The 26,902-nt window shown below is 50.2% G+C and overlaps 1 protein-coding gene across 1 annotated transcript in view; it reads left to right on the top strand.

Annotated features, from left to right (window-relative positions):
- The window catches only part of MDGA1 (MAM domain containing glycosylphosphatidylinositol anchor 1), a 143,304-nt gene that overhangs the window by 48,226 nt on the left and 68,176 nt on the right, over positions 1 to 26,902 (top strand). Inside the window, exons 2-8 of the mRNA XM_086460540.1 lie at positions 296 to 435; positions 3,244 to 3,418; positions 7,784 to 7,980; positions 10,759 to 10,891; positions 16,646 to 16,915; positions 17,329 to 17,658; positions 20,929 to 21,222. Coding sequence (XP_086316666.1) covers positions 296 to 435; positions 3,244 to 3,418; positions 7,784 to 7,980; positions 10,759 to 10,891; positions 16,646 to 16,915; positions 17,329 to 17,658; positions 20,929 to 21,222 — 1,539 coding nt within the window. The remainder of the gene's footprint in view (positions 1 to 295; positions 436 to 3,243; positions 3,419 to 7,783; positions 7,981 to 10,758; positions 10,892 to 16,645; positions 16,916 to 17,328; positions 17,659 to 20,928; positions 21,223 to 26,902) is intronic.

Here is a 26,902-nt window from a genome sequence, read left to right as displayed (position 1 = left end):
AAAGCTCCCTATTCTGTTTTTCAGTGCCGAGAGCTTCTCATCCCAACAGGACCAAAGGTTTTCAAATAGCAGTTGATACCAGCCACCCAGGAGATGGGGAAAATCACTCCGTTTTCTATCTCCCGAGACCTTTGTTTCTCATACCCAGCACTGTCCGGCTCTTCCTCTCTGTGCCTTAAGAGGTGGCTCTTCCACCCCGCTGTGAGAGCAGCCGTGCTGAGCGGTGGGTGTGAGGGGCTGGGGTGCTGCTTGTTTCCCTCCTTACCTCTTTTTTTTTTTTTTTCCCTCTCTGCAGCTCCTGCTCAGGCCCAAATCATCCACGCTGGCCAGGCGTGCGTGGTGAAGGAAGACAACATCAGTGAACGCGTTTACACAATTCGGGAGGGCGACACGCTGGTCTTGCAGTGTCTGGTCACAGGACACCCCCGGCCACAGGTAAGCTTTTGGGTTTGCCTGTGACCCATTCTCCCCGTGATACTTTTTTGTAGTCTCCACGTGGAGAAGGATTGTGGGCAGCGGGGTTTCCAGCTTCCTCCTACATGTCGGAGTCAAGCAGGGATGCTCCGTAGTGCAAGCACTAGCTTGTTAAGTTACGAAACATCTAGCCTTCCTTTCATCAAAAACAGTCCAGCAAAGGTTTGCAGGAGCCTACACAGACCTTCTAGTGGTCTTGAGTATGTGAAGTCCTCTGAAAAACTGAGAGCCCAAACTGAATCCATTATACAAACCACCCTCAAATCTTTGACCCTCTTACTGCAAAGCAGGAACAGCCTGAACAGGCTAGAGGAGGCTTTTTTGGAGGCATGCTGGCCATAGGAGCTGATCCTTCATGGCCCATCAGTTTCTTGGCTTCTCTGGATGTACAGCCAAGGGGAACCTGCTTGGGGGGGGGGTTGGGAAGTTTGTAGTGCACATCACCGAGCCCTGTGCAGGGCTTGCTGGTCGCTGCTTTATGGCCACTGACCAGAGGCAGATTCAGACTTGCAGCGCTGGGTGTATCCATGCTGTGGTTGAAGTCACAGTCCAGCGGAGAGGTACGGAGCTGAGCTTGGCTGACTGCTGCAGTCCTTCCCCAGGCTCCCTAGAGGGTTGCATAGCCTCAGGGCCCATGCAGCCCCCTCCCCACCCACCAGATACTCAAGCAGGCTGGTCCAGTGTTAGTGGGGATGTGTCTGTAGAGACACTGGACCAGAGCATGGGTCTGCCCACTGTGGGACAGAGCATGGTAGGGGTGGCAGCTGGTGCCTACTATGAGGCTGGATGTGCCAGAATACTCTCGAGGGAGCAAAATATGGTATGTGTGCCTTCCTGGCCCCCTTCCCCAACCCTGACAAAGGTATTTGTGCTGAGAAGCCATGTTATCTGCATACACCGATCAATGCCTCTGTGGACTTGCTTGTGAGGAGCTACTTGGCTAAGAGGCAGTCGCAAAGGAGAGGGAGGGAGACTCAGCCAGCAGGATTTCAGTTTATCCATCAAAGCATGTCTTGGAAGCAATAAAAAGGAAATTATCTGAGCCAAGCCAGGAAAAATGTCCAGCCTAGGCTTGTGACAGTGATGGGCGGGTGATAGCTGTGTACATCAGAAACGAGGAAGGTGGTAGGGCTGGCCCTGCCTGAGGATGTTGAATGTGTGAGAAGGTGCCGGCAGTTTGCGGGGATTTGAGCCTGAGTAGCCAGAGAGGTTGCAGGAGCAGAGCCTGATGGAGACAGCATGCTAGTGGGTAACACTGTGGTTTGTCATCGCCTGGACGTGCACAGGGGACACCAGAGCATGCAACCAGGTGTGACCAGGGAGGCTGGAACCCGTGCACATGGCATGTGTCCTATCTCTTCCCTCCTTCCTCATGGATAGATTTCTTCTCCAGCTAAGCTCTTACCCTAACCTTTGTTTAATCTTCTCTTTTCCCTTCTATCAGCCAGTCATTAAAGCATGAAAATGTGGCCAAAATACTTAAATGAGATTGAAATTGAAAAGATTAAAGAGCTGGCTGAAGTGTCCTTGCAAACGGGAGACTCTGAGAGTGTTGGAGCCCTCAGACAATTTCGTAATAAGTCTACAAAAGCTACATTAATCCATGGTCATTAGTGCCAAAAATGTGCTCAGACTAGTGCACTGGGAGTGGGATGTAGACACTCCTGCTCTTTCTTAGAGCATCAGCATCAATCAGGTGATGGCAATGAGCTTTACGCAAGGTCTGGTGGAGTGGTCAAGGTATCTGGTCCATCATATCTGTGGCCAGTGTTGAATGAAACTGTTTTCTTTCTGTTGACTGATCGTGCTGGATCTCAGTCCCAAAGTCTAGATGGCCACCAGTGTGGGAGACCAGCAGTCACCAACCTTTAGAAAGGAGATTGCAGTTATTGGTAACCAATGGGCTGCGAAAAACCATCTCTCTCTCATTGTCTGGACTGCAGAAAACGAGGGGGAAGCTTGTACTGCCACTGCTAGCGCTGTACCTCATTCCAGACATAAGAATAACCATTCGGTCTTTAGGAGTGCTGTCCTCTTGCCACCATTCACTGTGAAATATCATTCAGTTCCGTTGCCCTCACAAGCCAGGATCTTAAGGCATGTAACATAAGGACAAAAAAATGCAAGATAGCTTGAAATCTGAAAGGATTTTTTTCTTTTCTTTTTCTGTATCTTTAAAATCAAAGTGAAAGCTTGTGTACTGCAAAAGGATGACTTATAAAAATAACATACACAGGGGTTCCCTGTGGGAGAGGGGCAAGAGCCAGATAGCAACTGCATTTTCTCACTCTTGGAAAAGCAAACAGCAGGAATAGCCTTGCTTCCAGAGAAAGATGACAGCGTGTTGACTGCAATAAAAGCTCTGTAGCTGTGAGATGATGTCTGCTGTGGCTTTGTGGCGTGCTAGCCATATGGGGTCCCAAAGCTTGATGCTGAAAGTCCTGTGCTGTGCAGATAGTGGTATAAAAAGAACTAAGCTGCTGGACCAGAGCAGGAGTGGTAAATAGGCAGTGTGTGTCTGGGTGAACTGGGGGCTTATCCTGGGCGCTTGGACATGGGGCTTGGTGACGGATGAGAATCAGCAGCTGGTCTACTTGGACATACCGAGATCAGCAGTTGAACTTTGGTAAGGCCTGGTGGTGCTGTAGGGCCCATTTTTGAGAGCGGCTGGGGAGGAGGGGGAAGAGGAGCAAGCAGAGCACTGTTGTCCCTTGGGGTCTCTAGTTTCTGTCACCGATTGCTTGCGTTTCTCTCGTTCTTCTCGCGCAGGTGAGATGGACCAAAACTGCTGGCAGCGCGTCGGACAAATTCCAAGAGACGTCCGTGCTTAACGAGACCCTTCGGATTGAGAAGATCCAAAGGCTGCAGGGGGGCCGCTATTACTGTAAAGCAGAAAATGGGGTTGGGGTCCCTGCCATCAAGTCCATTCGAGTAGATGTGCAGTGTAAGTCGTTTAGCGGCAACCCAGACCTTCCCACAGTTCTACTGCATGTCTCTGCCTCGCTGCGGGGCCGACGGGGAGCTGCATTGCCCTAGGGCCACACGCACCTGATTCAGGAGCAAATGGACTGGTGCAGTGTCCCCAGGGTCCATTTACCCTAGGAGAATAGATCCATCCACGAAAAAGATAGCTCTTGCCTGTCCATGTGAGTCATTCTTACCTAGTGCCATGATGTCTCTTGCTGCCCAAAGTCCTGAGCACTTGTCTGGGATGTGGCGTTGTAGACGGCTTGTGCCTTCTTTGTCTTCATTTTGAAGCTCTCAATGCTTGAAGCATAGCCATGCTTCTTGGAACTGGTAGTGCCTCAGATGCTTGGGGCATTCCTGAAACCAGTGCCCTGCTCCCAGCATTGCTACCTTTGTAGCACGGTGGAAACAGAGCAAAAGGCTCTGGGATGCACCTGAGGAAGCTGAGCTTGAAGGGGTGAATGTGAAGGACCCGTTGGCTTCAGTGTCTCAGCGTTTCTCTGGCTGGTTGCAATGCCCATTCTTGTGTCCTGGAGATGCTGTTAGCGCTTCTCCACCTTGGGCCCCAAGTTTTGAAGGTTTCTCATGCTGGCTTAATGTTGTTTATTCTTGGGCTGCTGTGTATAAAAGGGGGGGAAATTAAACTTATCCCATAACCCTGATATGGGAGGAATCCAAGATTTAAGGCCTAGGCAACTTTTCAAGAGATTTGCTTTCTTGGGGACGGTTACCACTCTACTTATTGTCCTTGGCTATCCACTATTCCGGTTTTCTCCAGTCCGAGTAGCACCAGATCCCTCTCCTCACTCATATCTTCAGAGAAGGCCTAGCCAGCAAGAGGTTGATGGCTAAAAAGATGTAAAGTGTGATAAAGCAGCTGGAACTCACCCTGAACCTGTCACCACCTGTTCCCACACTCCTCCTAGCAAGACAGTCTTCTGTGCTGAGGTGTGCTGTGGTTATTTGTCAGTGGATATACCTCCAAGCTTCAAAACCCCACGACCTGCCTGGGGGCTGGGCAGAGCTTTGCTGACATCAACTGATGGCCTGACTGCTTCTTCTTAGTCCTACTGTCCAGTCCTACCATGATGTGGCCCTCACAAAGTATGCCATAGACTAGGACATCTTTAGGCTTTGGCAGGTTTATGATCCGTAGTTGTATCATATGTCCTGGAGCAACTCCTGTCTCTGTTCCTTCCTCGCCCTACCCTGTGTTGGAGCAGTGTAGTGTGAGCACCATCCTCCAGGCTGGGAAAATAGAGTGCTTTATCAGCAGCTGCTTTGGATAGGGTGAGCATTTTGTCCTGGGCATTGCATAGGGTTGTTGGGAGGGAGTTCTGACACCCACCTAGATCTGCTTGGCTTCTCTGCCTGTTTCTTCTCCTACATGCAGTAGAGGCATATGATAACTCTCCATTGCAAAGGGGACTTGCTTTTCTCAAGCCTCAGTACGATACCTTGACCGGGGCCTGTGTCTCTAGGAACAGGACTGTGTCATGAATCTCCTTGTGTCCTGAGGGCACTCCTTTTGCTTCTGGGGTGCAGGCTGGAGCTAGAGTGATGTAGTGTCCCATGGTCCCTCGTGCAGCTCTGACCTGTAGAACTATGGGGCTAATGGGGTGGCCAAGGGCTTTCTCATACTAACATCTACTCTGCAGATGGACTTGGTAACGCACCTCTGTTCTGCTCACTTGTTTTTTTGGGGAGGAGAGGCTATTTTCTGCTAGTATTTGCAGTAGGTACAAGGGAACACAGGAAAAGCCACAGTTTTTGTTGAACGCTCACCCAGGCAACCTTCAGCTGAATGAAGCAGAATTGGAAAGCAAACCCCTTCGTTCCCCACATCCCAATTTGTAGTTAGAGGTTTGTAATCACCCTTATGTGAACCTTGGTGTCCCTGACAGCTAGTGGTAGTCCTCGCTCATACTTTTTCGTATTAGACGGCACGGTTGTGCAGAGAGCACCATGGGTGCCAAGAGGATATTGAACTGGAAACACAAACCTGTGTAACAAGTTATTCCTTTGCCTCAAGTGGGCATCAAGTGAGGCTTTAAAGGACTGATTAGATACTGGCAGTGAGGCAGCAGCCGTTTAGCGTATTTCCATGTGTGAGAGAGCGAAAGTAAAGAAAAAGAAAGAACGGATGTTTATAAGCTTATATTGCGCATGAAACATCCCATGTGATCATCTCCATGAGCAGCCTTGGGTCAAATTTATCATTTGTGCAGCTCACTGACATCAGTGGCGTCACTTGTACATCGAGGACATACATATTGTTGTAGGTCTTATTTTAGCTTTTCTCAGGAGGGCTAGACTTAGAGCTGACTGCTACGAAAGAAGGCTGAAAGATTCGAGGAAGTAAAGGTTTAAGAACCAAAAGGAAGAGCTTGTTTTCTGTGTGGGGAGAAGCTGGGAGCCAGGAGACCTGAATGGTGAGTATCTTCTTTGATCAGTAAGGGAAGTGTTTTGCCACGCATCCTGCTGAGAAATGGAGCCTCAGAAGGATGGTAGCTGCAGAGTTACTCATGTGAAGTGTGGACAAATACAGGAGGGTTAAGGATAAAGAAGGGGGAAAGATGAGAGGCTGTGCCCAAGGTCCTGGTCCAAGAGAATTTGGTGTTAAAATTCACTGGCCCCCTATGCCCACATAGAGACAGCACTGTATGGAGAGGAGACTTTTTTCCCTCCACCTGCACATGTTTTTCTTCAGCCTTGGGTTTTTTTTTGTGCCTTGTCATTGTTCTGCTAATGGCTCTACTTGTATCTCTGAGCTATGGTGTGGTCAAGCTGACAAATCTCAGGTCCCATTACAATTGCTGTCTACCAAGCATACAGCTCATTAAAATATGCAAATCCACAAGTTGACACTTGTGATTCAGCAGAGAACACGCATTATTTGGATGGCATGTTAGCACAAATTCATCCCTGCTTCCCCAGTCCTTTCTGGGAGTCAGATTTCCTAACTTACAAATCTCTAAAATAAAGTGTCATGAAAATTAGGCGGCATAGGAGAGCAGGAGGTGATGAGCATGTGCCCTCTTCGTCTGTGCTAACATGTGCAGAAGACAGTGCTGGCAGCACGAGGGGATGCTGGGTGCGTGTGCCTCAGTTTCCTCGCACTTGAAGATGGGGTCATAAGGCTGCTGAAAATGTAGAACTGCTTAAACTGAGCTCAACAGATGTCTTTAGGACATGCTTAAGGGCATGGGGACAGATTTTGGTCTTAGAGGGTCAGTTGGTCTCATCTTGTCAAATGGCATCTTTACATTTAATCTCAGTCAGTCTCAAAGTGGCTCTGGGAGGAGAACTCCTCTGAGGTTCTCCCCGTGCTTCCTTGATGTTCAAACGCTGGTAATCTGGTGCGAAAGCCCAAGAAAACGTTCCCTTTTTTAGCAAGAGGGCAGCCCTTGGAGAGCAGTGTGCCCTGTGTGGATAGGGAAAGTATGCTCGCTGCAGGGCTATTGCTTGTGTCCTTGCAAGTGAAGTGACCGATAACCGTGGATCCAAGTCATGACAGCTGCATGTCTGGTGCAGGTGTAGTGAGGGGATTAGAAGGATCATTTTCTGTAAAGGGAGAAAAGAGAAAAGAGAATCTGATCGGTTTAGGGGTGGGCGGTAGGGAGGCAGTGAGTAGAAGTTGCTGAAGATGGGAGAGTCAGTACAGACCTTGAAAAGAAGAATACACAGAGGCTATTTTAATAGGAAGAGAGAGAAATTGTACATACCTCTCACAGCGTTTTGCATCTCACGTTCCCATGGCACCCCACGAGACTGGCTCCTGTCTAGGAAATGACTCTCCATCTCCGCTTGTTGATCTTTCCTGGCTTCTACTCTCACCCGTTGACTGGGAGGTTTGTGGGGGCATCTCCCAGCCATGGGCTTAGCCCCATGATTTCACTGGGAAAATGGAAGGTGGGAGCAGAAGAAATGATGGAGCAGAGTTTCCTGGGATCCTTCTGACCTCTCGCTGAAGTCGAGAGCAGTGCTTTGGGGTGTGGGGTGTCGTTGGGGAAGGTGAAGCAGCCCACTGGTCTGAGAGGTGTGTGGCAGGCAGGCAGCTTGCTCGAGGACCACATGGGGTTTGCAAACCAGAGGGCGCTTTCTATTCTCTGAAGTTTGTGTGCTGAGCGGGAGAATTTTGGCTTCTCCTGTCTGTTCCCTCTAGATATTGTTTGGGTTACCTGCCCTCAGATCAGCTCTTAATTCAGCAGTTGTCATCAGCTAAATGTGTCGGAGCTTCCCCTCTCCTCTGTGGTGCCTGGAGCATCATCTGCTCTGCAGGCTGTACGTGCAGACCAAGCTTCACTAACAACTGCTGCGGCCCTCCTTACCTTCCTTCCAGATCTAGATGAACCCGTTCTCACCGTTCACCAGACCATCAGCGACGTACGTGGCAGCTTCTACCAGGAGAAGACTGTTTTCCTTCGCTGCACTGTCAACTCCAACCCACCAGCTCGCTTCATCTGGAAACGGGGAGCTGAGACGCTCTCCCACAGTCAGGACAATGGTGTGGACATCTATGAACCCCTCTACACACAGGTGAAAAAAAATGAAACCCCCACCAGCTTGTGCTGAGCATCTTGCTGAGGCAGGGCACTCTGTAGTGGTTGGGGAGAGGGTGGTGGCCACTGCAAGGAGCACTGTCTCCAAAAGGGCTGGTAGAGCCTACTTCTGTATGCAGGTTCCCAGGGGAAAGAGGAGCAGAGCAGCAGGAGGGAGCGCGACAGCCTGGAAGTCCCTTCTGGTTCCTGGCACTGTCCCTGAGAGCAGGTCACAGCTCCCCTGATGAGGTTACATGGCCGTTGGATGGCTGAGACTGAAATCCGAGCAAACAGTCCCAAGATTGGGTTTCTATCTCCTGTTACTAATTATTTTTTCCCCTTAATTGAGTGCCCAAGCTCCATACATGAGAGGCGTTGCTTCCTGTTCAGCAGCGTCGAGTGAACGGCAGGAATTGCTGCGGGATCCATGAGGCAGATGATGAAGAGCTTTTCCTAATGGCCACAAGTGACTGAGGCGGCCCAACTGCCTGGGCTTTTTCTGCCTGTTGTCCTGTGACAGGCTATCCACATTCTTTCTGCTTCTCCTGCTTGCCTGTGCTGGACTTGTCTGTCTGAATGCCACTTTCTCCGCAGTAATTAGCCCGCAGTGGGAGATGGAGGGGAGTTTTTCCTTTGCCAAGGCACTCTGGGCATGGTATCCTAAGCTGAGCTCTGGCTCTGAATGTCCTTTAGACGCCAACCAGCCCGAGCGCTTACAGCAAGGCTGTTCAGCAGCGCGAGGCGGTGATGGGTGGGAAGGGAGGGCTGAAAGGGCTGCTCCCCTGAGCACCCATTTCCTCCCACGCACCTCCCCGTGCTCCCAAAGCTGGGCCCTGAGCTCATTCTTGCCGAGTTTGATTTCTGAGCAATGCTCCAGGCAACCTTTCAGTTAATGTAGTCGTGTTCATATTTTATTGAAACACACCATCTCTGCAGGTCATGGAAATGGGCAGCGAAATGGAAACGTTCAGGGGGGGTGAGGAGAGAGCTGCAGGTTAGTGGCAGATTTGCAGGAGCGCTGTAGGTCAGCGCTGCTGTGCGCCCCGAGGAAAGCTTTCTCTAGCCCAGTGCGATGTGGCATTCAACCGGGACATCCCTGGCCTTAGAGGAAGCCACCATGGACTCTTCCAGCTTTCACTAAGCTCAGTGTAATTAACAGGAGACATTAATGAGAGGATGTCTTAGGACTTGAGATATTTTCTTCAGCTACATAAGGCATCTGGCAGAATTTCACCATTAACGTGTTAATGACCCAGCGTCCCGCAGCTCCTGTCAGGCAATGTTCCCACCACGACTGGTCGTTCCCAGCTCTCAGAGAGGGTGTTAGGACTGCTGTGCTCACACAGGCATGCCCTTACAGAGCTCTCCTTAGCACCAGTATAAACCTGTGAGTTTGGGTTGGTAAGAGTTGAAGTTAACAGAAACACGCCTCTGCAGCACTGTTGGGAGGGGAAAATCTTGCTGGTGCCCAAATGCTCTACGTTTCACGAAGCACCCTTCACAGGGGTTTGTAATGTTGTCTTAGAGATGACCTGGTATCGGTGTCAGGTTTGGGTAGGCTTTTACATTAGAAAGGAAGTGAAAACTTTACCATTTAAGCTTCTTATGGCTTATTTACACTGAAGGTTTATACACCTTTACCCAACATTTACTCATCAATAAACAGGATACATACGACCCTGTAAGTAAGTAGTTGACACGCACATTGTAAATGCCATCATTTGTGTGGCATAGCAACAAGTCTCAGGGGACAGGACTTTCACAGGGTTATTGCTCTCCTAGGTATTTATCTTTCTAATTTACTCAGTCCGGATCCTTGTTCCCTGCATATTAGTATGCCTGAGCTCATTGTCCAGTCCCTCGAGGTTATCCTCAAGAGGATTTGTTGTGCTGACACCTTCTCACATTTGCAGGCAATTATGGAATGGTTTCTCCAAAAGAGATTTAGATAAACACAAGGAGAAAAACAGCAACAAGCTGTCCTGGGAAGACATATGAGTTGCAAGATGTACAAACCACAGGATGCATCTCAGAGCTTTCCACATTCCACAAATAAAAAATTCTACAAAACGCATCTATTGTTGATTTAACAACTTGATTCTGTTTCTGTAACAAGCTAGTAACTAACTAATTGCCAGGCAGTGATGTTTCTTTGTTACCTTAGTGTGAGAAAAGGCTATCAAAATATGTGCAGTCACTGTGGGTTTACACCAGCATAAATGACATTAGAATCTGGAGAAGTTTTGAGGGATTCCTTGAGTATTTATCTGAATCATCTTTTCTCCCTCCCTGTACTGCAAGTGTTCACAGTGTAACTGTTGACCTTGTCATATTTAGGCCAGCATTAACGCCTGAATCTGATCTGATTTACTTTGGTTTTGCAATGTTGAGACCCCAGTGACATCCCTTGGGTTCCTACCGACATCTCGGTGTGAGATCTCGGGGTCTGTTCTGGGATGTTTTAAGGTTTTTCAGGTTCCACGAGATGATTCTGATAGCAGTTGATGAGAAATTATGCCTAGACCTGTTCAGCAGTGCTTTCAGGTTAAATGTCAGTCAGTTGCTGGGTGTTTTGTGGAATCCCGGCAGCGGAGTTACCACTGCAAACATTTTGTCTCTCTTTTATGTGTAGCTAGGGGGGCTTGGAGTCTGCACAGTTCCCTGAGGTTCTGATGGGACCTGCTGGTAATCTGTAGGTTATGGCCTTGCAATGACAACCTGTGCTTTGTACCCCTGTGCCTTTCCCCCCCCCCCCCATTTTTTCCCCGACTCCCAGGGTGAAACCAAAGTCCTGAAGCTCAAGAACCTGCGGCCCCAGGATTATGCCAGCTACACATGCCAGGTGTCCGTCCGCAACGTCTGCAGCATCCCTGACAAATCCATCACCTTCCAGCTCACAAACACCACAGGTAAGAGGGGACGCAGAGCCATCCCTGCAGCCCTCCCGCCCCTCAGCTGCTTAACAGCCGTCACCCCTCCAGGAGGGGAACGCAGCGCCCTGTCCTGCAGCGCCTCACGTTCGTGTCCACGGCTGCCAGGATTACAAATCCTTCATGTGGCCAGGGATGCTCTGATTCCTTGTAGCTCTGCCTACAGCCGGTGCTTTGGCCCGGCCTGCTGTGAGATCATTAAAACAGACTACGTGTAGGTGTTGAAGCACTCTGTAGGTTTTAATCCAGACATTGTTTTATTTATTTATAATTCTAAGTGACTTTAAAAATAGATTCGGTACAGCGTAGAGTGGGGCAGATGCTGGAGGAGTTCTTACAAATAATTCATTCACGTGTGACTCTGGCCTGATTTGGTGCTGCGATCTCGGCGCCTCCCAGCTCACGGGCTCCGCTGGTGCCGATGCTTGTGGAAAGCGAAGCGAGTGCTTACTGGGAAGGCGCTAGAGATAAATTTTACACTGGTATTCATACTGGCAGTGCTCGAGTGCACCTCCAGTTGCAAACAGTATCAGCTTGGTGCCTCTTGCTTGACCTGCAGTAACTGATAACTGAGTATCATGTACCGAATACTCGCAAGGACCTGACTGCAACTTGTCCATTAAAAAAGGTACAAACCACCCTGAAAATGAAAACAAACCACACCCACAAAAAAAAAAAAACCCACCCACAACACCCCAACGTGTGTTGAATATTTTCAAATAATAAGTAAATGTCAAGAAATTGCTTCCAGCCCTGGGGTATTCCGTGATCAGAAGGAAAGGCATTGTAGTCGTTTGAATTATTCACCTCTGTAATGTAACACAAAGCAGTTTGCATCCCTTGTGTCATCTTTGTGCAGTGGAAAGAGAGCTCTTTTGATGTTGCCAACTGTTGATGTGGTATTGTTGATACTGTATAAATTATGTTTATTGATCTGACTTGAGCCCAAGGTGCTGAGCAATAGTTGCATCATTTTATGTAGAAAGAGGAAAAAATAATGAGCTTATGAAAGTAAGTTATAGCTAATGTCAGAAAAAAATATTCTCTAAGTAGTAAGATCTCTGAACATGTCTTGAGGAACTCGCACCACTGCCTGAGTTTATCTCAGGATGAGACTGTAGCGAGTGCTGGAATATTCCCTTTAAAAGCTTATCTTGTGCTCATGATGAAGAAAGGGATTTCATTCAGCTGCTCTTCCCTGTTGTGTCTTTACCTTTGAAGAATTAGAAAATCACATTTCTCTTCATGTCTGCTCTCCCCTGCCAGCCCAAGAGCAGGGAAACTACCCTTCGTTGCAGTCCAGCCCCTTAGCTGAGTGAAGGAGGAAAATGTATTTTCAGACTGTAGCCAGATCAGAAGTCAGCGATGTGGCTGAATTTACCCCAACTTCTTAAGTACTTACCTAAGCCCTGAACCTGGACCGTGTAGCAAAGACATCTAGGTCTTTTTTCCTGTGGTTGAGTTGTAGATTCATATTTATACGTAGTTATAATGGAGCCTCATACTACAAGCTCAAAGGAGCCGTAGAAGTGTTCCTAGCAGATTGTATTAAAAGCTGGTGGTGAAAATGAAGGTGGCATTGTGGTGCGAGCAGGGGTTGTGTTAAAGAACACAAGTGTGTTTAACATGAAATGTTGTCTGGCTTCCTTGCCCTGTAGGTAGTGCATAGTGGAGAAAATATCTAAAGAAAAATCTTTAATTCTCTCCTTTTTTGCATATGTTTTTTCTTTCCCTCTTGCACTTGTGCTTTAGCAGCCTCCGTAGCCTTGGCTGTGCCCGGAATCCTGAGCAGCTTTGCTCAGGTTGCCTTCGTCTTTGCAACTGAGGAGGGCCCAAAGGGCACCGAGGTGCATGGAAATTGATCTCTTAAATATTTATAGACCCAAGTACTACAGACCTTGAGGGGAATTGGTGGGTCAGGTCGTGTTAGGCCAGGGAATCTTCTCTTTCCATTTGTTTGCTGTTCCTCAGCTGGTTCGCTTTGGCTCCTCTGGCAGTGGCCTTTGGACAGATGATAGTCTCTGGCAAGGGGATGTGCTCCTCCCAAGCTCTGTATCAGCAGCCTGGCCCTTGCAGGAGGGGATGGGTTCTTGGTCTGCGATCTTAATGGGAAGGAGGCTTCTCCTGCTCCTCCTCCATCCTGCTGCTGTGGTGTGGCTCTAGAGCAGCAGGTTGGGTCCGCAGAGCCCCAAGACCGGCTCGGCACCGGGCTGTCGCCACCCGCCCCAGCAGGGTCAGGCTGACGTTTTCCTCTTCCTTGATTTCTGCAAAATTAAGCAGCCCAGCAGGTTAATTCTCCTGCAGTTTTACTGCAGCAAATTGGACTTCAAAGGGAATTGAAAGCGACTCTTTGTTTTTAATGGTCCCCTCGCTGCTCCGCAGACTCCGCCAGCAGGTTTTCTGAGCCAAGAACAAAAAGAATTGCCACAGGTTACAAATAAATGAGATTCACCTCCTGCATAACAATGTCTGCAGACTGTTAACCTCTGCCTGCTGACGGGAGTGGGAGTGGGAGCCCGCGCAGGCTGCCACAGCCAGGGCTCCGTCTTGGGGCACGTCATGGGAGCATGTTGCCTGGAGCTGTGCAGGTGGCAGCTCTGCAGTTTCTCTGCCTCCCTCTTGCATGGACACACAACCTGCCCTGAGGCGGTGCTTGCACCATCGTCTCCCTTTTTTTCCATGTTGCCTTGCCCAGAAGTGGGCAAGGTGAGTATGGATCAGGTATGGAAGCACAGAATCATAGAACAGTTTGGGTTGGAAGAGACCTTCGAGATCATCGAGTCCCACCTCTGCCCTAGCTCTACCAACACCACTAAACCATGTCCCTAAGGACAACACCTACCCGTCTCCTAAACACCTCCAGGGATGGTGACTCCCCCACCCCCCTGGGCAGGCTGTTCCAATGCCTGACAACCCTTTCAGTAAAGGAATTCTTCCTAATCTCCATCCTGAACCTCCCCTGGTGCAGCTTAAGGCCATTTCCCCTTGTTCTGTTGCTTGTTACTAGGAAGAGACCACCAACCCCCACCTTGCTACAACCTCCTTTCGGGTAGTTGTAGAGAGTGATAAGGTCTGCCCTCAGCTTTCTCTTCTCCAGGCTGAACAGCCCCAGATCCCTCAGCCGTTCCTCAAACGAGACACGCTCCAAATCCTTCACTAGCTTGGTAGCCTGCCTCTGGACCTTCTCCAGCACCTCACTGTCCTTCTCCTAGAGAGGGGCCCAAAACTGCACACAGTACTTGAGGTGCATGTCCAACACTGCAGGAGCCCTAAATCTTAACCAGAGCCTGCAGGACCTCCGGTTTGTGGTCCCCAACTCTGACATCTTCTCTCTGGACATAGGCTGGTCCATGGCTTTGACGAGGATGGATGGAGATTCCCAGGCAAGGTGCTGCAACTGTCAGTTTGTCTGTGCCCTGTGAACCTGAGACCGGTTCAATGTCAGAGGGCATGAACAGCTATTTGGTGTCAGCTACACTCAGCTGACAGCCTGTTAGTGACAGGAATGGGTCCTGCCCGACCACAGTGGGTTGAGGTGTTGCATTCCTGGGCTTCATACCGTCTCGTGAAACCAACTGGAGTTTGGAGAGGATGTACCAATCCTTCCTTTGCTGACTGGTGCTCGTTAACCTTTGCACACTGTTTCCGAGACTCCAGCAAAGATACCTGTCAGAAACTCTGAGTGCAGGCTGTGACTTTCTGAAATTCAAGGACTCCAACCTGCCAACTGGCCTCAAGATGGCCAGTGCAGGTGTCAGAGGAGCCGCCTTCTTCCTTAGGCACAGCTGGCCACCTCTGGCCGAAACAGCATGCGCTGTGGCTGGGGAGAGGACACTTGGTTCAGTGCACCAAAGCAATCTCCCAGCATGGCAGTAGTTGCGCTGCTAAATTATGGCGCCGGTGCTGAGGAGAGAGCGGGCCTCCTCACCTTGTTTGTGTGGGCTGTAATTCAGAGATCCAACACAAATCCAGCACAGCTCATTAACGCAGGGTCCAGGGAGAGAAGAGGCAGAAATAATGATGCTGTTAAATCAGGCTTCATGAATATGGAACAATGTCTTATTTTGCATTATTACGGTCGTTACTTAAAACATACTCCCCACCTTTGTGCTGGGGACTGCTACTTTCTCAGCTCTGTCTGGATGGAGCCGGTGATGGTGCTGACAAGGGCTTCAAAAGGCTTTTCATGGGATGAAATAGAGAATACAAAGGGAAGGTTTTTGGATCAGTTCCTGGAGGGGGATGTAGTGAGAAGGGTGCAGAAATAAAATAAACTAAAACCAGGTATTAGGGTATTCAAAGGAGAGGTGGTCTAGACATTTTGAATCAGTGTCAGTTCAGTTGTTACACGAGGCAATCCCTGTGACCTGGTCTGTAGCCACCAGGTCTACAGAAAAGTATATTTGACATCTGCGGAGGTGAAGGAGGTTGAGTGGGTGCAGAGCTGCTGTTCGTGGTCTGTTATGGTGCAGACAGGTCCTGGGTGTCAGGCTCCTAGCTGCAAGGGCCACCTGCCTGGCAGAGGCTTTGCCTCTCAAAGATGTCTAGTTGGGTGTGAGAGATGGAGAGGCGTATGATGGGATAGAGCTGAGGTCCTTTTTTAGTGGTAGACCTTCCCCAAAACTCCTTCTTGGGATGGCAACTCGGTATGGGAGGAGTGGTTTAACCCCGCTGTCCTTGAACACAAAGAGCTGTAGGGTTCAGGCAGGCTCCTCTGACCGTGTCCTCCTCCTTCACCTCTCCGTTAGGGTGGAGATCTGGTGGCCAGGCAGAAGGAGCGGGCTCTAACTGTGGAGGCACCTGGTGCTCTGCCTGACCTTCCCTGGGGGTTGTGAGCACCATCCAGCAAACACCGACATCCCAGTGAGCTTCCCAGCATGCTTTGGATCGAGTCCTGAGATGCGCAGCTCAATCCATGGCTGCAACTTCCCACGCCTTGTGACAACGAATCTCTTGTTCCCCTGCATTTTTCCCCCCCCCCCTTTCTTGGGACTCAGTCCATTGTGCTGTTCCTGTCCAAGGCATAAGCAGACTAACGGTGATTCATACAAGCGTTGCAGCAAGGGAGATGCAGGAGCTCTAACAGGAGCTACCTTGAGCCTTTTCTCCAGTGCTGCTTCTGCAGGGCCTGCCTGGAGTCAGGGGAGTTCAATACAGGGAGAGCAGAAGGCACCGTGGCGTCTGCAGAGGAGCGGGCTGGAGGCAGCGCAGGTCAGTAATGCAGAGCCACGGTGGCTTTCCATTGCCCTCCTGCCTTGTGGCAGTCGTGTGCATCAGAAGTCAGGAAGCCTCTAGCCTCGGGCTTCCACTGCCGAATTTTGTCTGGTCGCCGCTCCCACCGATGCAAAGGGGGTTCATTGGGTTTTTCTTCTGACCTACGTCCTAAGCCCTGCACTGAACACTGCTAAAATGTCATACCCAGATCGTGCCCCAATCCTAAGCGCTAGTGGTGGAGTGGTTCAGGTGTGACCTCCGTTTTAGTGCAGCGTGAGGTCCTGCCTACAATATTTCCTAACCTTAACCGAGCAGAGTGCTCTAACTCGAAGACACGGTAACGATCATGCTTTAGGTTCACAAAGAGCTTGTATTTATAATGAATTTGTGGATCCCTCCAGCTCTCCCTCCTCAAACCGGGTATCTACAAGAACAGATCCTAGAACGTCAGAAGCTGCGCACGTGTAAGTGAATGGGTCTTCTTCAAGCTCAGAAGTGTCCCTCTTTGTACTCTTCCAGCCCCACCTGCTCTGAAGCTGTCTGTCAACGAGACGCTGGTGGTTAACCCTGGTGACAACATCACCATGCAGTGCTCTCTGATGGGCGGCGACCCACAGCCAGAGGTGGTTTGGTCTCACTCTCCTGGCCCGATGCCTCCCAATAGCCTTGTGCAAGGAGGCAACCTCACCATCTGGAGGATCCGCGTGGAGGACTCGGGCTATTACAATTGCACAGCCATCAACAACGTGGGGAACCCAGCAAAGAAGACCGTGAACCTGCTGGTGCGGTGTAAGTTGCTTTTTTTTCCTCAGAGTATGGGTTTTCAGGGCGGAGGGGCTAGATTTGCATTTCTCCTGGCTGTTCTTATGCAGCTGAGGGTGAATGTGATACTTAGCAGTGATTAGTATTCTGGAGAAGTGCCTGTGCAAGCTTCTCTGCTCCCAGATCAACAGCTGTGCCAGCTCTGCTTGCAGCCTCGTGCAGGGCTGTAGCACTATCCTGGACTCGGGAATGGTCCCAGACTACCAGATGTGAGGCTCTGGGGGTACTTTGGAGGAATGTAACTGGAGGGGGCGGGGGGGGTGTCTTTGAACAGATTTTGCAAGGAGATGTTGTATTCCTGAGGAGCAAAGGGCTGTTGTCCTGTCCCACGCGAGACGCTTTGCTGTCCCTAACCAGTTTTGCACTTGTGTTCACCCCAGCCATGAAGAATGCCACGTTCCAAATCACCCCTGATGTGATCAAAGAGAGTGAAACCATCCAGTTAGGGCAGGACTTGAAGCTCTCATGCCATGTAGATGCTGTCCCCCAGGAGAAGGTTGTTTATTCCTGGTACAAGAATGGGAAACCAGCCAGGTTCTCAGACCGGTTGCTCATCACCCGCAATGACCCCGAGCTCCCACCTGTGACCTGCAGCTTGGAGATTATTGACCTGAGATTCAGTGACTACGGCACCTACCTGTGCGTGGCGACCTTCCAGGGAGCACCCATTCCTGACCTCAGTGTGGAGGTGAACATCTCCTCAGAGACAGGTGAGCCTCTCTGTGGCAGCTGGGGACCCCAGAGGAGTGGTTGGCATCACTGGCTGCCCCCCACCCCCATGTCTCTGGCTTTTTGGAAGGACCTCACATGAGTGCCTCGAATCCCAGCCTGGAAAAGTCTCACATCCTCAGGCAAGCATTGGGCTGAGACGAAACGGGTGATAGTTACAGCCCCTCTGCCAGATGTGTGATGCACCAAGCAGATCTTCCTTTATGTTTTCTCTCTATAAGAAGTCCAAAGTGCAGTCCAGTCAAAGCTACAGAGACAGGTTTAGAGTGTGATTGTTCAAAGAAGCCTCCAAATTGTGAAGGAAGAAAGAGGGGGGGTGGTATTTCACCAAATTTCAAAAGCCCCTTTGCTTAGAAGGGAGTAAAAGAGAAAGCAAGCTGCTCTTTCTTCTCCTTGGCATTGCTTATGAGGCATGTGCCTTTTTTCAGAGCTGCAGCTATGAGATTGGCATGATCTGTCATTGCAAATTCTGTGAAGACCTTTAATGTTTACTGGATTGCAATTGCAATCTGTCTTGGGCACTCTCTGGAAGAGTCCAAGTGTTATGAATGCCTCTCCCTTTAAAATCAGGGTCAAAGCTTCCCCCCATGGGTTGGTGAGGACAGGACTAATCCATAATGTGTTTGTCAGTCATCTTGGGCACTGAAATACAGGATTTCAGGGTGAGTCCAACTCTGCTCTCCATTACAGCCATGTCATCTTGCTGCCTTTCCAGGACCTTGAGGGTACAGCACAAAGCAGCGTTGGGCTGGTAATCTGGTGAGGACTCCTGAGGGGAGCCAGCCACCCACAGATTTTCTCCTGAACCTTCATGGAGAGTTTCTTCTCAGTCCCTGGTTGTGCTGGATCCATTGGCCAGGCTGGTCCCGGTCTTGATGTGGCTTAATTCAGCCCCCCAGCAGAAAGTGCTGCGACTGCTTTTGATGCTTTGGGAAGCCCTTGTTTCCCATAAGAAATGCTGGGGCCAGCCCGCTCCCAACAGGACTGCATCCAGTGTTTATTAGCAGCCTGGAGATCGAGCCCTGACCGTGCCATGGACCCACGAACACCTAAAGGTGCTGCTTTCCTTCTGCTGGCAGCCCTGGAAGGTAGGGCCCTCTCCATGCCAGCAGGCACTAACTGTGGTGTACCAGCAGGGAACAAAATGGGGGGAACCCCCCAATCCTGGTGCGAAGCTGGCTCTCCCAACCTCGTGTGGCTGCTGCCGCCAGGATCCATCTCTTTTGCCCAAGATCACTAGATGGCAGGGTGCAGTTGTGTTTAAGACTGCAAGGGTAGGAGGCTGCGAAGGGCTGGGAGACCCTGGGTGATCCCACCAAAAGGCTGGGCAGTGGCTGTTGGCATAGGTGTTGGTCTGAGCACCAGCCGGTGGCTGCCTTAAAGGAGGTGTCTGTGGTGGCAGGTTCCCTGGTGCTCTGGCCTGCCTGGTGGAGGGGGAGCCCCACGTGCTCGTTTGGGGGCTGCTGATGGGGAAAGGCAGGAGGGCAGCCTGGGGGGGGTTGAAGACTGACAGTCTGGACCAGCAGAACTGCTTTGTGACCCAGGGAGTGAAAACATCCATCCCTGCCAGCCCAGTCCTCCACGCAGCAGCTAAGGCTGTCCAGCGTGGGGCATTCCCCCCCCCTCAAACAGCACCGAGCCACTCGGTTCCCACGTAAAAACCCAGCAGGTTGTCCCCAGACCGCAGGATCAGAGCAGGAGGGTGGCAGCAGTGGCTCTCCGTTTCCCCTGCTGAGCAAAACCTGAGCTCGCCAAGCTGGCTGCCTCCACGGAGCAGCTCCAAGGAGATAGCTTTAATTAAAGAAAAGAAATCTTCAAATGCAATTTACAGCTTTTTCCCCGTGGAGAAAATTGCCTCTCACCAGGTGAGTGGCTGCTGGCCGTGTCAGGTGCCGAGAGCGCTGTCGTCCCTTCACGCTGTGCGGGGTAGGGTGTGATGAGATTCTCAACCCACGGGAGACCTGCAAATTGAAAACGTGGCCTCCCTGTTGCATAGGGAGGTCGCTGCCGAGGGAGGTTGGGCTGGAGCCATCCTAAATTCGCTCATAAGGCAGCTGTGGGCTGGAACGTGTACAATTACTGTGGCACACTCTCCTTCGCTGGAGCTGAATTGAGCTGACATTGGTCAGACCAGTTAGTTACAGCCTCGGTAGTTCTAAACTTTGGTTTAAATGGAAACGAAGTACGCGGCCCTTGCAGTTACAGAAGCGTCAGTCCAAGCGTTGCCACTGTCAGCAGGAAGGGCTGAAAAAGGAGCTTTCAGAAAATGATTGTGCCCATATTTACCTCAGTTGAACTGTTCACTCTGAAGCCTAATACAAATAAAATGTCAATATTACATGTGGTTTAGCACAAACATCCACTTCCTGGGGTTCTTGGTGAAGTTGGGGGTGTGAACAACAAACCTCTTCCCACCAACACCTCTGCACCCTTTAGCTGTAGTCATTTGGTTCCTTTTGAGCTTTGTTTATTAGCAAAGTGTTGTTTGTCAGTTGATAGCTGGGTATTTCTTGAGCGTTACTGCGCCTCCAGCTCTAGCGCCAGCTCAGCAGTAGTTCTGCTGGGTGAGCTCTTCCCAGCCTGGAAGGGATGCCAGAAGTGATCTTTTCTGAGACCCGCCTCTCACTCAAGTGAGCCAGAGATAACCAGTGTGCTGTGAATCTTAATATCAAGCGAGCAAAGACACTTAACAGAGCTGGCTCCTTGCTGGGGTGAGGAGCAGACAGGGATTCTGAACATCTGGTGAGGCTGGAGATGCGATCTACTAGCACTAACCCTGTGAGTCTTGAGTTTGATCTGACCTGAGTAAGGGGACTAGATACTTTGGCAGATACAACTTTTGCTTCTTGGCCAAAAGCCTGCAGTTCCACTTGGGAAATTCACCGACCAGAAATTGAGAAATGGATCAAAGAGACTTTTGCCTTTGGGTTCCTTGGTGCTAGCCCTGCTGCTGGACAGCATTTTGCAACCAGAGGGGTGGGAGCTGGGGGAATGTCCCAATACAGCTGACGCTTGCCACTGGTATTGGGATTCATCGTTGGATGATCTGGGATCTTCCTTGGTCCCGTGCAGCTCCAGACCCTGTAGGATTACTTATATGGGCAGCATGTCCCTAAAGGGGTTGCAGTGTGTCAAGTGGAAACCTTTGGAGTTCAGGGCTTTTGATGTAACTCAGCTGCCAGCATCTCGAGAATGTTCCTTGCTCACTGGAAACTCAGTGTAAAATGATTCCCTCCTTGTCTCCCCTTCAGTGCCACCGACCATCAGTGTTCCTAAGGGTCAGTCCACCATCACTGTCCGGGAGGGCTCCAGGGCTGAGCTGCAGTGCGAGGTTCGAGGGAAACCCAAGCCACCCATCATCTGGTCCCGGGTAGATAAGGAAACCCCCATGCCTTCAGGGACCATGACCATGGAGACATACGATGGGAAGCTGCGCCTGGAGAGCGTGAGCCGAGAAATGAGCGGGACCTACAAGTGTCAGACAGCCAGGTACAATGGCTTTAACATCAGACCCCGGGAAGCCCTGGTGCAGCTCAACGTGCAGTGTGAGTATAACCTTACGGCACTGGAGTGCCTGTCTGAATGCCTGTGTACACAAAAGCCCGTGGGCTAAGCAGGGTTGACACACTCGGCGCTGCTTTCAGGCAGAGTTGGCCTTTCTTACTGGGCTGAGCACACACATCTCTTTTGTCTGGGGACCTCTGAACCCTTTCTGGGTAACTGGCCTGGCTACGTAAGGCTAAGGGCAGGATACCATATGGCCAGCCTCTTGCAAGTGGAAGGGAGAGGCGGTGTGTGTGTTTGTGTCCAAGGCTTTGTGTTTCCCCATCGGTGGAGGAGTGCAGAACAGCAGCTTTACCAGGTGTGTGTTTGTGTGCAGTACACACGTGTAAAATACCTTCAACATATGTCAAAGCATAAAGTCAAGCACTCAAAATGCGACAAAAGAACGTTAATTAGGCCACTTCCACCCCACAATCCTTCCTGCAGCTTGGTTACCCCAGCTGTCATTTCTGGGCTGCCTGAGCTGTTTTGCCTGAAAAGCAGGGCTAGGCAGCCCCTAACAGGGACTGCGTGCTCCCGAGTGGTTTCCATGCAATAAAGCTGTGAGTAACAGAAAACTGATTCTTTGCATGGGGTGTATTGAGTGATTTCAGTGATGGGTAGCGCTCCCAGCGCTGCTTGAAGGTGGTATCTCTGCACAAAGATGAACGTAGAGGGAGGGATGCTGCTGGTGGTGTGTTGGGCGAGCGGCTCCATCCTTTCCCTGCGGTGGTTTCTCCCTCTAGAGAAGCGAGTGCCTGCTCGGCTCCCGTGCTGTTGAGGTGTGTTTTGACATGCAGGGGTCTGTGCTCTCTCCTTCAAGACTTTGAATCGGACAGGGGGGAATTCAGCTGGGTAAAATGCCTTGTTCTGGAAGGAGCCGTGACTGCAGGAGTAGCCTTCCGTGCAGACCTCATCCCCTCGGGATCGTGCAGTTGCTGAGCCCTCCGTGGGGTCCCCTGAGCAGCGCAGATCTGGCAGGTGTGGGATGGGGAAGGAGCAGGGTAATTTGCACCCGGGCGCGCTGCCGCTGGGCTGTGACTGACGTGCCTCCACACACAGCCCAGCGGCGCTCGTCTGACGTGCTGCCACACTCCTCCCCGGCTCGCTCCCCGGCAAGAAGAGAAGTGAGACCAGAGCAGATAACCTGGCTGAAGCCAACCAGAGAGGCGTGAGCTGCTGGGAGCTCACAGTGACAGAGGTGTGCCAAATCCTGCCGGCACTCTGAGTGTTTGAAGACCCCCTAGTAAAATTACCTCTGTCCCTTCAGAAGCACGGCAGGAATTAAATTACAGGGTGGGGACATGTGGAAATAGGTGTCTGGGTTTAAGCTGTTTTGGAAGGCAGGCTGGATCAGGCGTATGGGGCACGGCAGGACATGGCAGGGAGGGCGATGCTTGGTCGCCTCAAGAACTGATGGGAGATACAGCAGCGAAATCTCACTCTGGAGTAAAGATCCATCAGACCTGCTGGTGTGCCCAGTTTGGTGCTGGTGTTTGAAAGCTGCGTGGTCCTCGCTGACGCTCCTTGCCCCTGCAGAGGGAGCGGCAGGGCTGAGCCTCAGGCTTGCTAGGTGGTCTGGAGGGGGATCACAGCCCTGAGTCTTGGGCTGGAGTGGGAGGACATGTACCTACCATCTTTCTTGTGGGGGGAGTCAAGCCAGAAGCTGTTCTGGGGCAGAGCCTTTGATGTGACCCCTAAGAAGGCAAAGATGTGATGAACTTTTGTGTAAAGAGCAACTCGCCATCCTCTTCCTATAGCTCTTCCTGAGGCCAAGCAATGCTTTGCTGTGATCTCGCCCAAGTAACGGTGGCACGGTCCGTGCGGCAGCCCACCCAAATGGCCCTCTTCCCTTCTCCGTCGGTTCTGTGTACCCTCAGTTGGAGCTGGGTGCGTAGGGAGGGTTTGTACACCAGAGCTGTCTCCTCCTGCCTGGAAGCTGTGTAAGGACCTTACGGTGGCCTTGCCTGTTCTGTGCCTGAGCCAGGCAGCTTTGGGTTTGGGGCTGTCAATGTGCTCCTTCCATCAGCATGACAAACAAACTGCAAACCAGGAAAGCCGGGCAAGGATTGCCCTCATCACTTTGTAGCCTCCCCCCTTTTCCCCCATGCAAAAAAAAACCACCCCAGCAACCACCACAGTCCTTATTTATCCCTCTCCTCCTTGTTCACGCAGCTGGAAGGAGGTGGGTGCTGCAGTCGGGGCTGCTGTGGTTGATTTGAAACGCTGCTCTCCAGTGTGGGGAGCTCATTAGTCCAGTGGCTTGCTCTGGAATTCTCATCTTGTTGGAAACGGGGATGGCGTGGCTCCTGCAGCCTCCGTGATGAGAGCTTCGCTCGCCTCCCCCAGCCTGCGTGTCCCACCGGAGAGCCGCTTGGGTGGGCTGTGCCTCGACGTGAGCATGCACACGCGTGTGCGTGCATGCAGGCATGCCTGTTTGTGTGTCAGTGGGAGCTCCTTTTGAACCGGCTCGCTCAAGGGAAGAGCGAATTCTGGGTGATAATGTGGTTGTTTCTCTGATTTGCTCCAAAGCTCAAGTTGTAAAATCAATACAGCAGATCTGATGAGATGTCAGAACCTGTTTCTGTGCTTCTTTTTTCTTTTTCTCCCCTCACCCTCATGCATATAGTGCTGTATTGTAGCAAACTAGCCCAGAAATAGGCTTTGCCAACTGGACTGTAATAATGGAAAGAGAATAAGAAGACAAAAAGAACAAGTCAGCTGTCAAAAAAAAAAAAAAACCAAACCACGTTTGGGCTTTTTATAATTTTTTTTTTGTATTTTGCAAGCCCAAAAAGTTGCTCTCATTTTATCTTATGATACAACTGTAATTGTCTATCATCAGCTCTGACAGCCTGGATGATCTGTTCCCTGGACTACTTGGTCTGAACTGTAGAGTTTTGGAAGATTAATAAGTTCATGAAGTCCTTGCAGCCTTACAGCTCTGTGTTTAGGATGAAGAAATATTGTATGCTGGTTAGAGTGAGAGATTGGGCTTGTCAGAACTCCTAGGAATCTGACTACCACTTGGGAGTGGCAGTGTCTTGTCGTCTTTTCCCATATCTTCAAGACAGGAATAAAACTGATCCATCTCTTCAAGGATTTGTTGGGCATAATAAACATAGCACTCAGAAATCTTGAAATAAAAACAGTAATGGAAGGGCAGAGTGCTGTTACTAATATCAATGCTACTGCTGATGCTGTTGTCAAGGCTTTTTTCAGGACCAGGTGCTCGCTCAAGAAAATCCCAGCAGAAAAATTAATCCTTTGCAGACGTGGGTTTAAAATCAGGCCTGGTCACCCTGTGTAGGTGTGGTTAGCGTAGGGCTGTAAAGCACACACTGGGCTTGAAAATGTGCAGCACCCTGGCTTTTGGAATACAAAGTGTTATTTGAGCCAGTGTATATGAAAGGAGGGAAGAAAGAAAGGGTATGTGTGTGGATGAGTGAAAAGGACGCTACCTAGATACAAATTCAGCAAGTACATAATAACAAAATGCAAAAAAAGTATTAGCCATGCATCTTAAAAGCCTGGCCAAAATGGCATTTCCACGAATTACGAAGATTAGTAGTGACTCTGAACTCTAGCTGTGCTAGAACTGGCCTTTGAGATTACTGTCTCATCACGGCATTACATTTGCTTCGTTAGAGCCTTATAGAGCAGCGTGGTGTAAATTGCAATCCTAGTCCCTTGTCCTGCTTGAATGATACCGTGTCAGCTCTGATGCTTTGTCAGCCCTGAACAGCAGGTTGTAAACTCCTGGACAGCTCAGTCAAAGTCCACCTCAACCCTGCACTCCTCATCACACCTGATCCTTGATACATCTTCTCCAGTTTTTTTCCCACAGGTAGGTTTATCCTCCCTCACAGCACTCACCACTTGCTGTCTCAGGCCCTTGCTCGATCACCTGAATGGGTTCTTCCTCTTTGGGTAATCACCAAAGCCTTGCAGCAGAGAACCCATCTCCTGCGTTGAGAGATGTTAATTAGTTCTCCACATTCTGATGACTGGACAAAGCAGACTTTTGCTGGTGCCATTTTTGTCTTTGGCAAAAGTCTTGGTGTCTCTAAGCGCCCAGAGAAAGAAGGGAAGAAGAGATACTCTACGTAGGGTTGACCTTGTTTTGGGTAGTCAAGTCTGAAAGATGATCCTGTTTCTTATCTTCGGGTCCCAGAGCGGGTGAGATCTTGGCAGGAAGAAAGACTAGAAAAGGGCTGTCTCCTTGCTCTCCTGAGTGTCTCCTTCCGTGGAATAACATGACCTGCAAATTTGGCCCCTTCTGGATCCAAAATAGTAGTCCACAATACTCTGGGATTGATCTCCAAAGGCTTAGGTTTATTGCCCTTAAGTAGAGTTTTGCCACACTAAGCAGCAGGTGGATTATTGTGGTTTGCCCTCAAAGTATAGTGAATATTAAGCGTAATCAGGAAAGTAGACTGTTGTTTTCTTTGGAGGGGCAGTTACTGTAATTAACAGGACAGGAGACCTTGCATAGTCCTAGACGTAAGTATTGCCACAGGGCCAGTGGCCAGCAGGTCTGGCTCTGTCCTGATCTGGAATACGTCCCGAATATGTCCTGCTGGGGCATCTGTTGCCCTTGTCACTTAAACTAATGTTCAGGTGGGCACAGATAGGTTTTCCTATAACAGGCTCACACACTGGCAAATGCTATTCCTGGTCACACGCTGTTGACTCATTCCTCCTTAAAATCCTGCTGATTGTAAACTCGTTGGCAATGCCGTACATCAGGCAGGCAATAGTCAGCATCAATTTCTGCCATTATCTCTGTAGCAAACAGAAGAGCAGGGAGGAGAAGGGGGGAGCGATACTGTAAATAAGTAAGAAGCATTGCTGGATCCACACAACTGGAAATGGAAATGCGTTAAACTGTTTCGATTAACTGTTGAAGCCATCCCTCAGTGTCGGTGCTCTTTGCTGGTGCCCTGCCCCCTCTGAAACATAAGCTTGGGTATTAACTGCTCCATTAAAAGCACTCTTGAGACACGCTCCTGACGTGGAGATGTTTCTTCAGAGTGGCTAGGACTGGGTTTTTGGCTCCTGAGAGCTCCCTGCAGCTCTCCCTGCCTGTGTGGAGGGAGTCGAAGAGAAATGAGGCTGGCTGTGGCCAGAGCTGACCCCCTCTCTGTGAGAGAGCTGGCTTATCTGTCTTGCTGCTTGGCCATGTGAGCTGGAGTATGGAGCCATCTGCTAAGAATTTTAGGCTCGGCTGGTTTAATTTCTGAGTGTATTTATTAATAGTGACTGTTTTATTTATTTATTTTTTTTTAATTATTTTCATCAGCACAGTCCATCCTGACACCCTCCTCCAAGCTGAGGAGCACCATTCAGGAGCTAACTCAGGGGCAGAGGGTGATTATTCTTTTTCCTACCCTTGTAGTCCCTGGGGCTTTCCTGCCCTTCCATTCATGCTTCAGTATCGCTGTTCTGCAGAGTACAGGTCTGGTCCCCAGGAGAGGGAGACCCCAGGCTGTCCTACCCACCAGAGCTCTGGAATGCTTTGGTTCATTTTAAACCATCAGAGGCTTAAGAGTGAACTGATGTCCTGGGGAAGGTGTGTCAGTATTCAAAGCCTCGAGAAAACTGTGACTTCTGGAAGTTCAGTGTCTGCAAACCTGGAGATTTTTGCGAGTGAAAAGAAGAAAACCGTTTGCATGACCTCAA

The sequence above is a fragment of the Leptosomus discolor genome, chromosome 2, assembly GCF_034619465.1.
Source record: "Leptosomus discolor isolate bLepDis1 chromosome 2, bLepDis1.hap2, whole genome shotgun sequence".
NCBI classification, from domain to species: domain Eukaryota; kingdom Metazoa; phylum Chordata; class Aves; order Leptosomiformes; family Leptosomidae; genus Leptosomus; species Leptosomus discolor.
The sequence above is the reverse complement of the archived record's forward strand: the minus strand, read 5'-3'. Positions and strand labels throughout refer to the sequence as shown.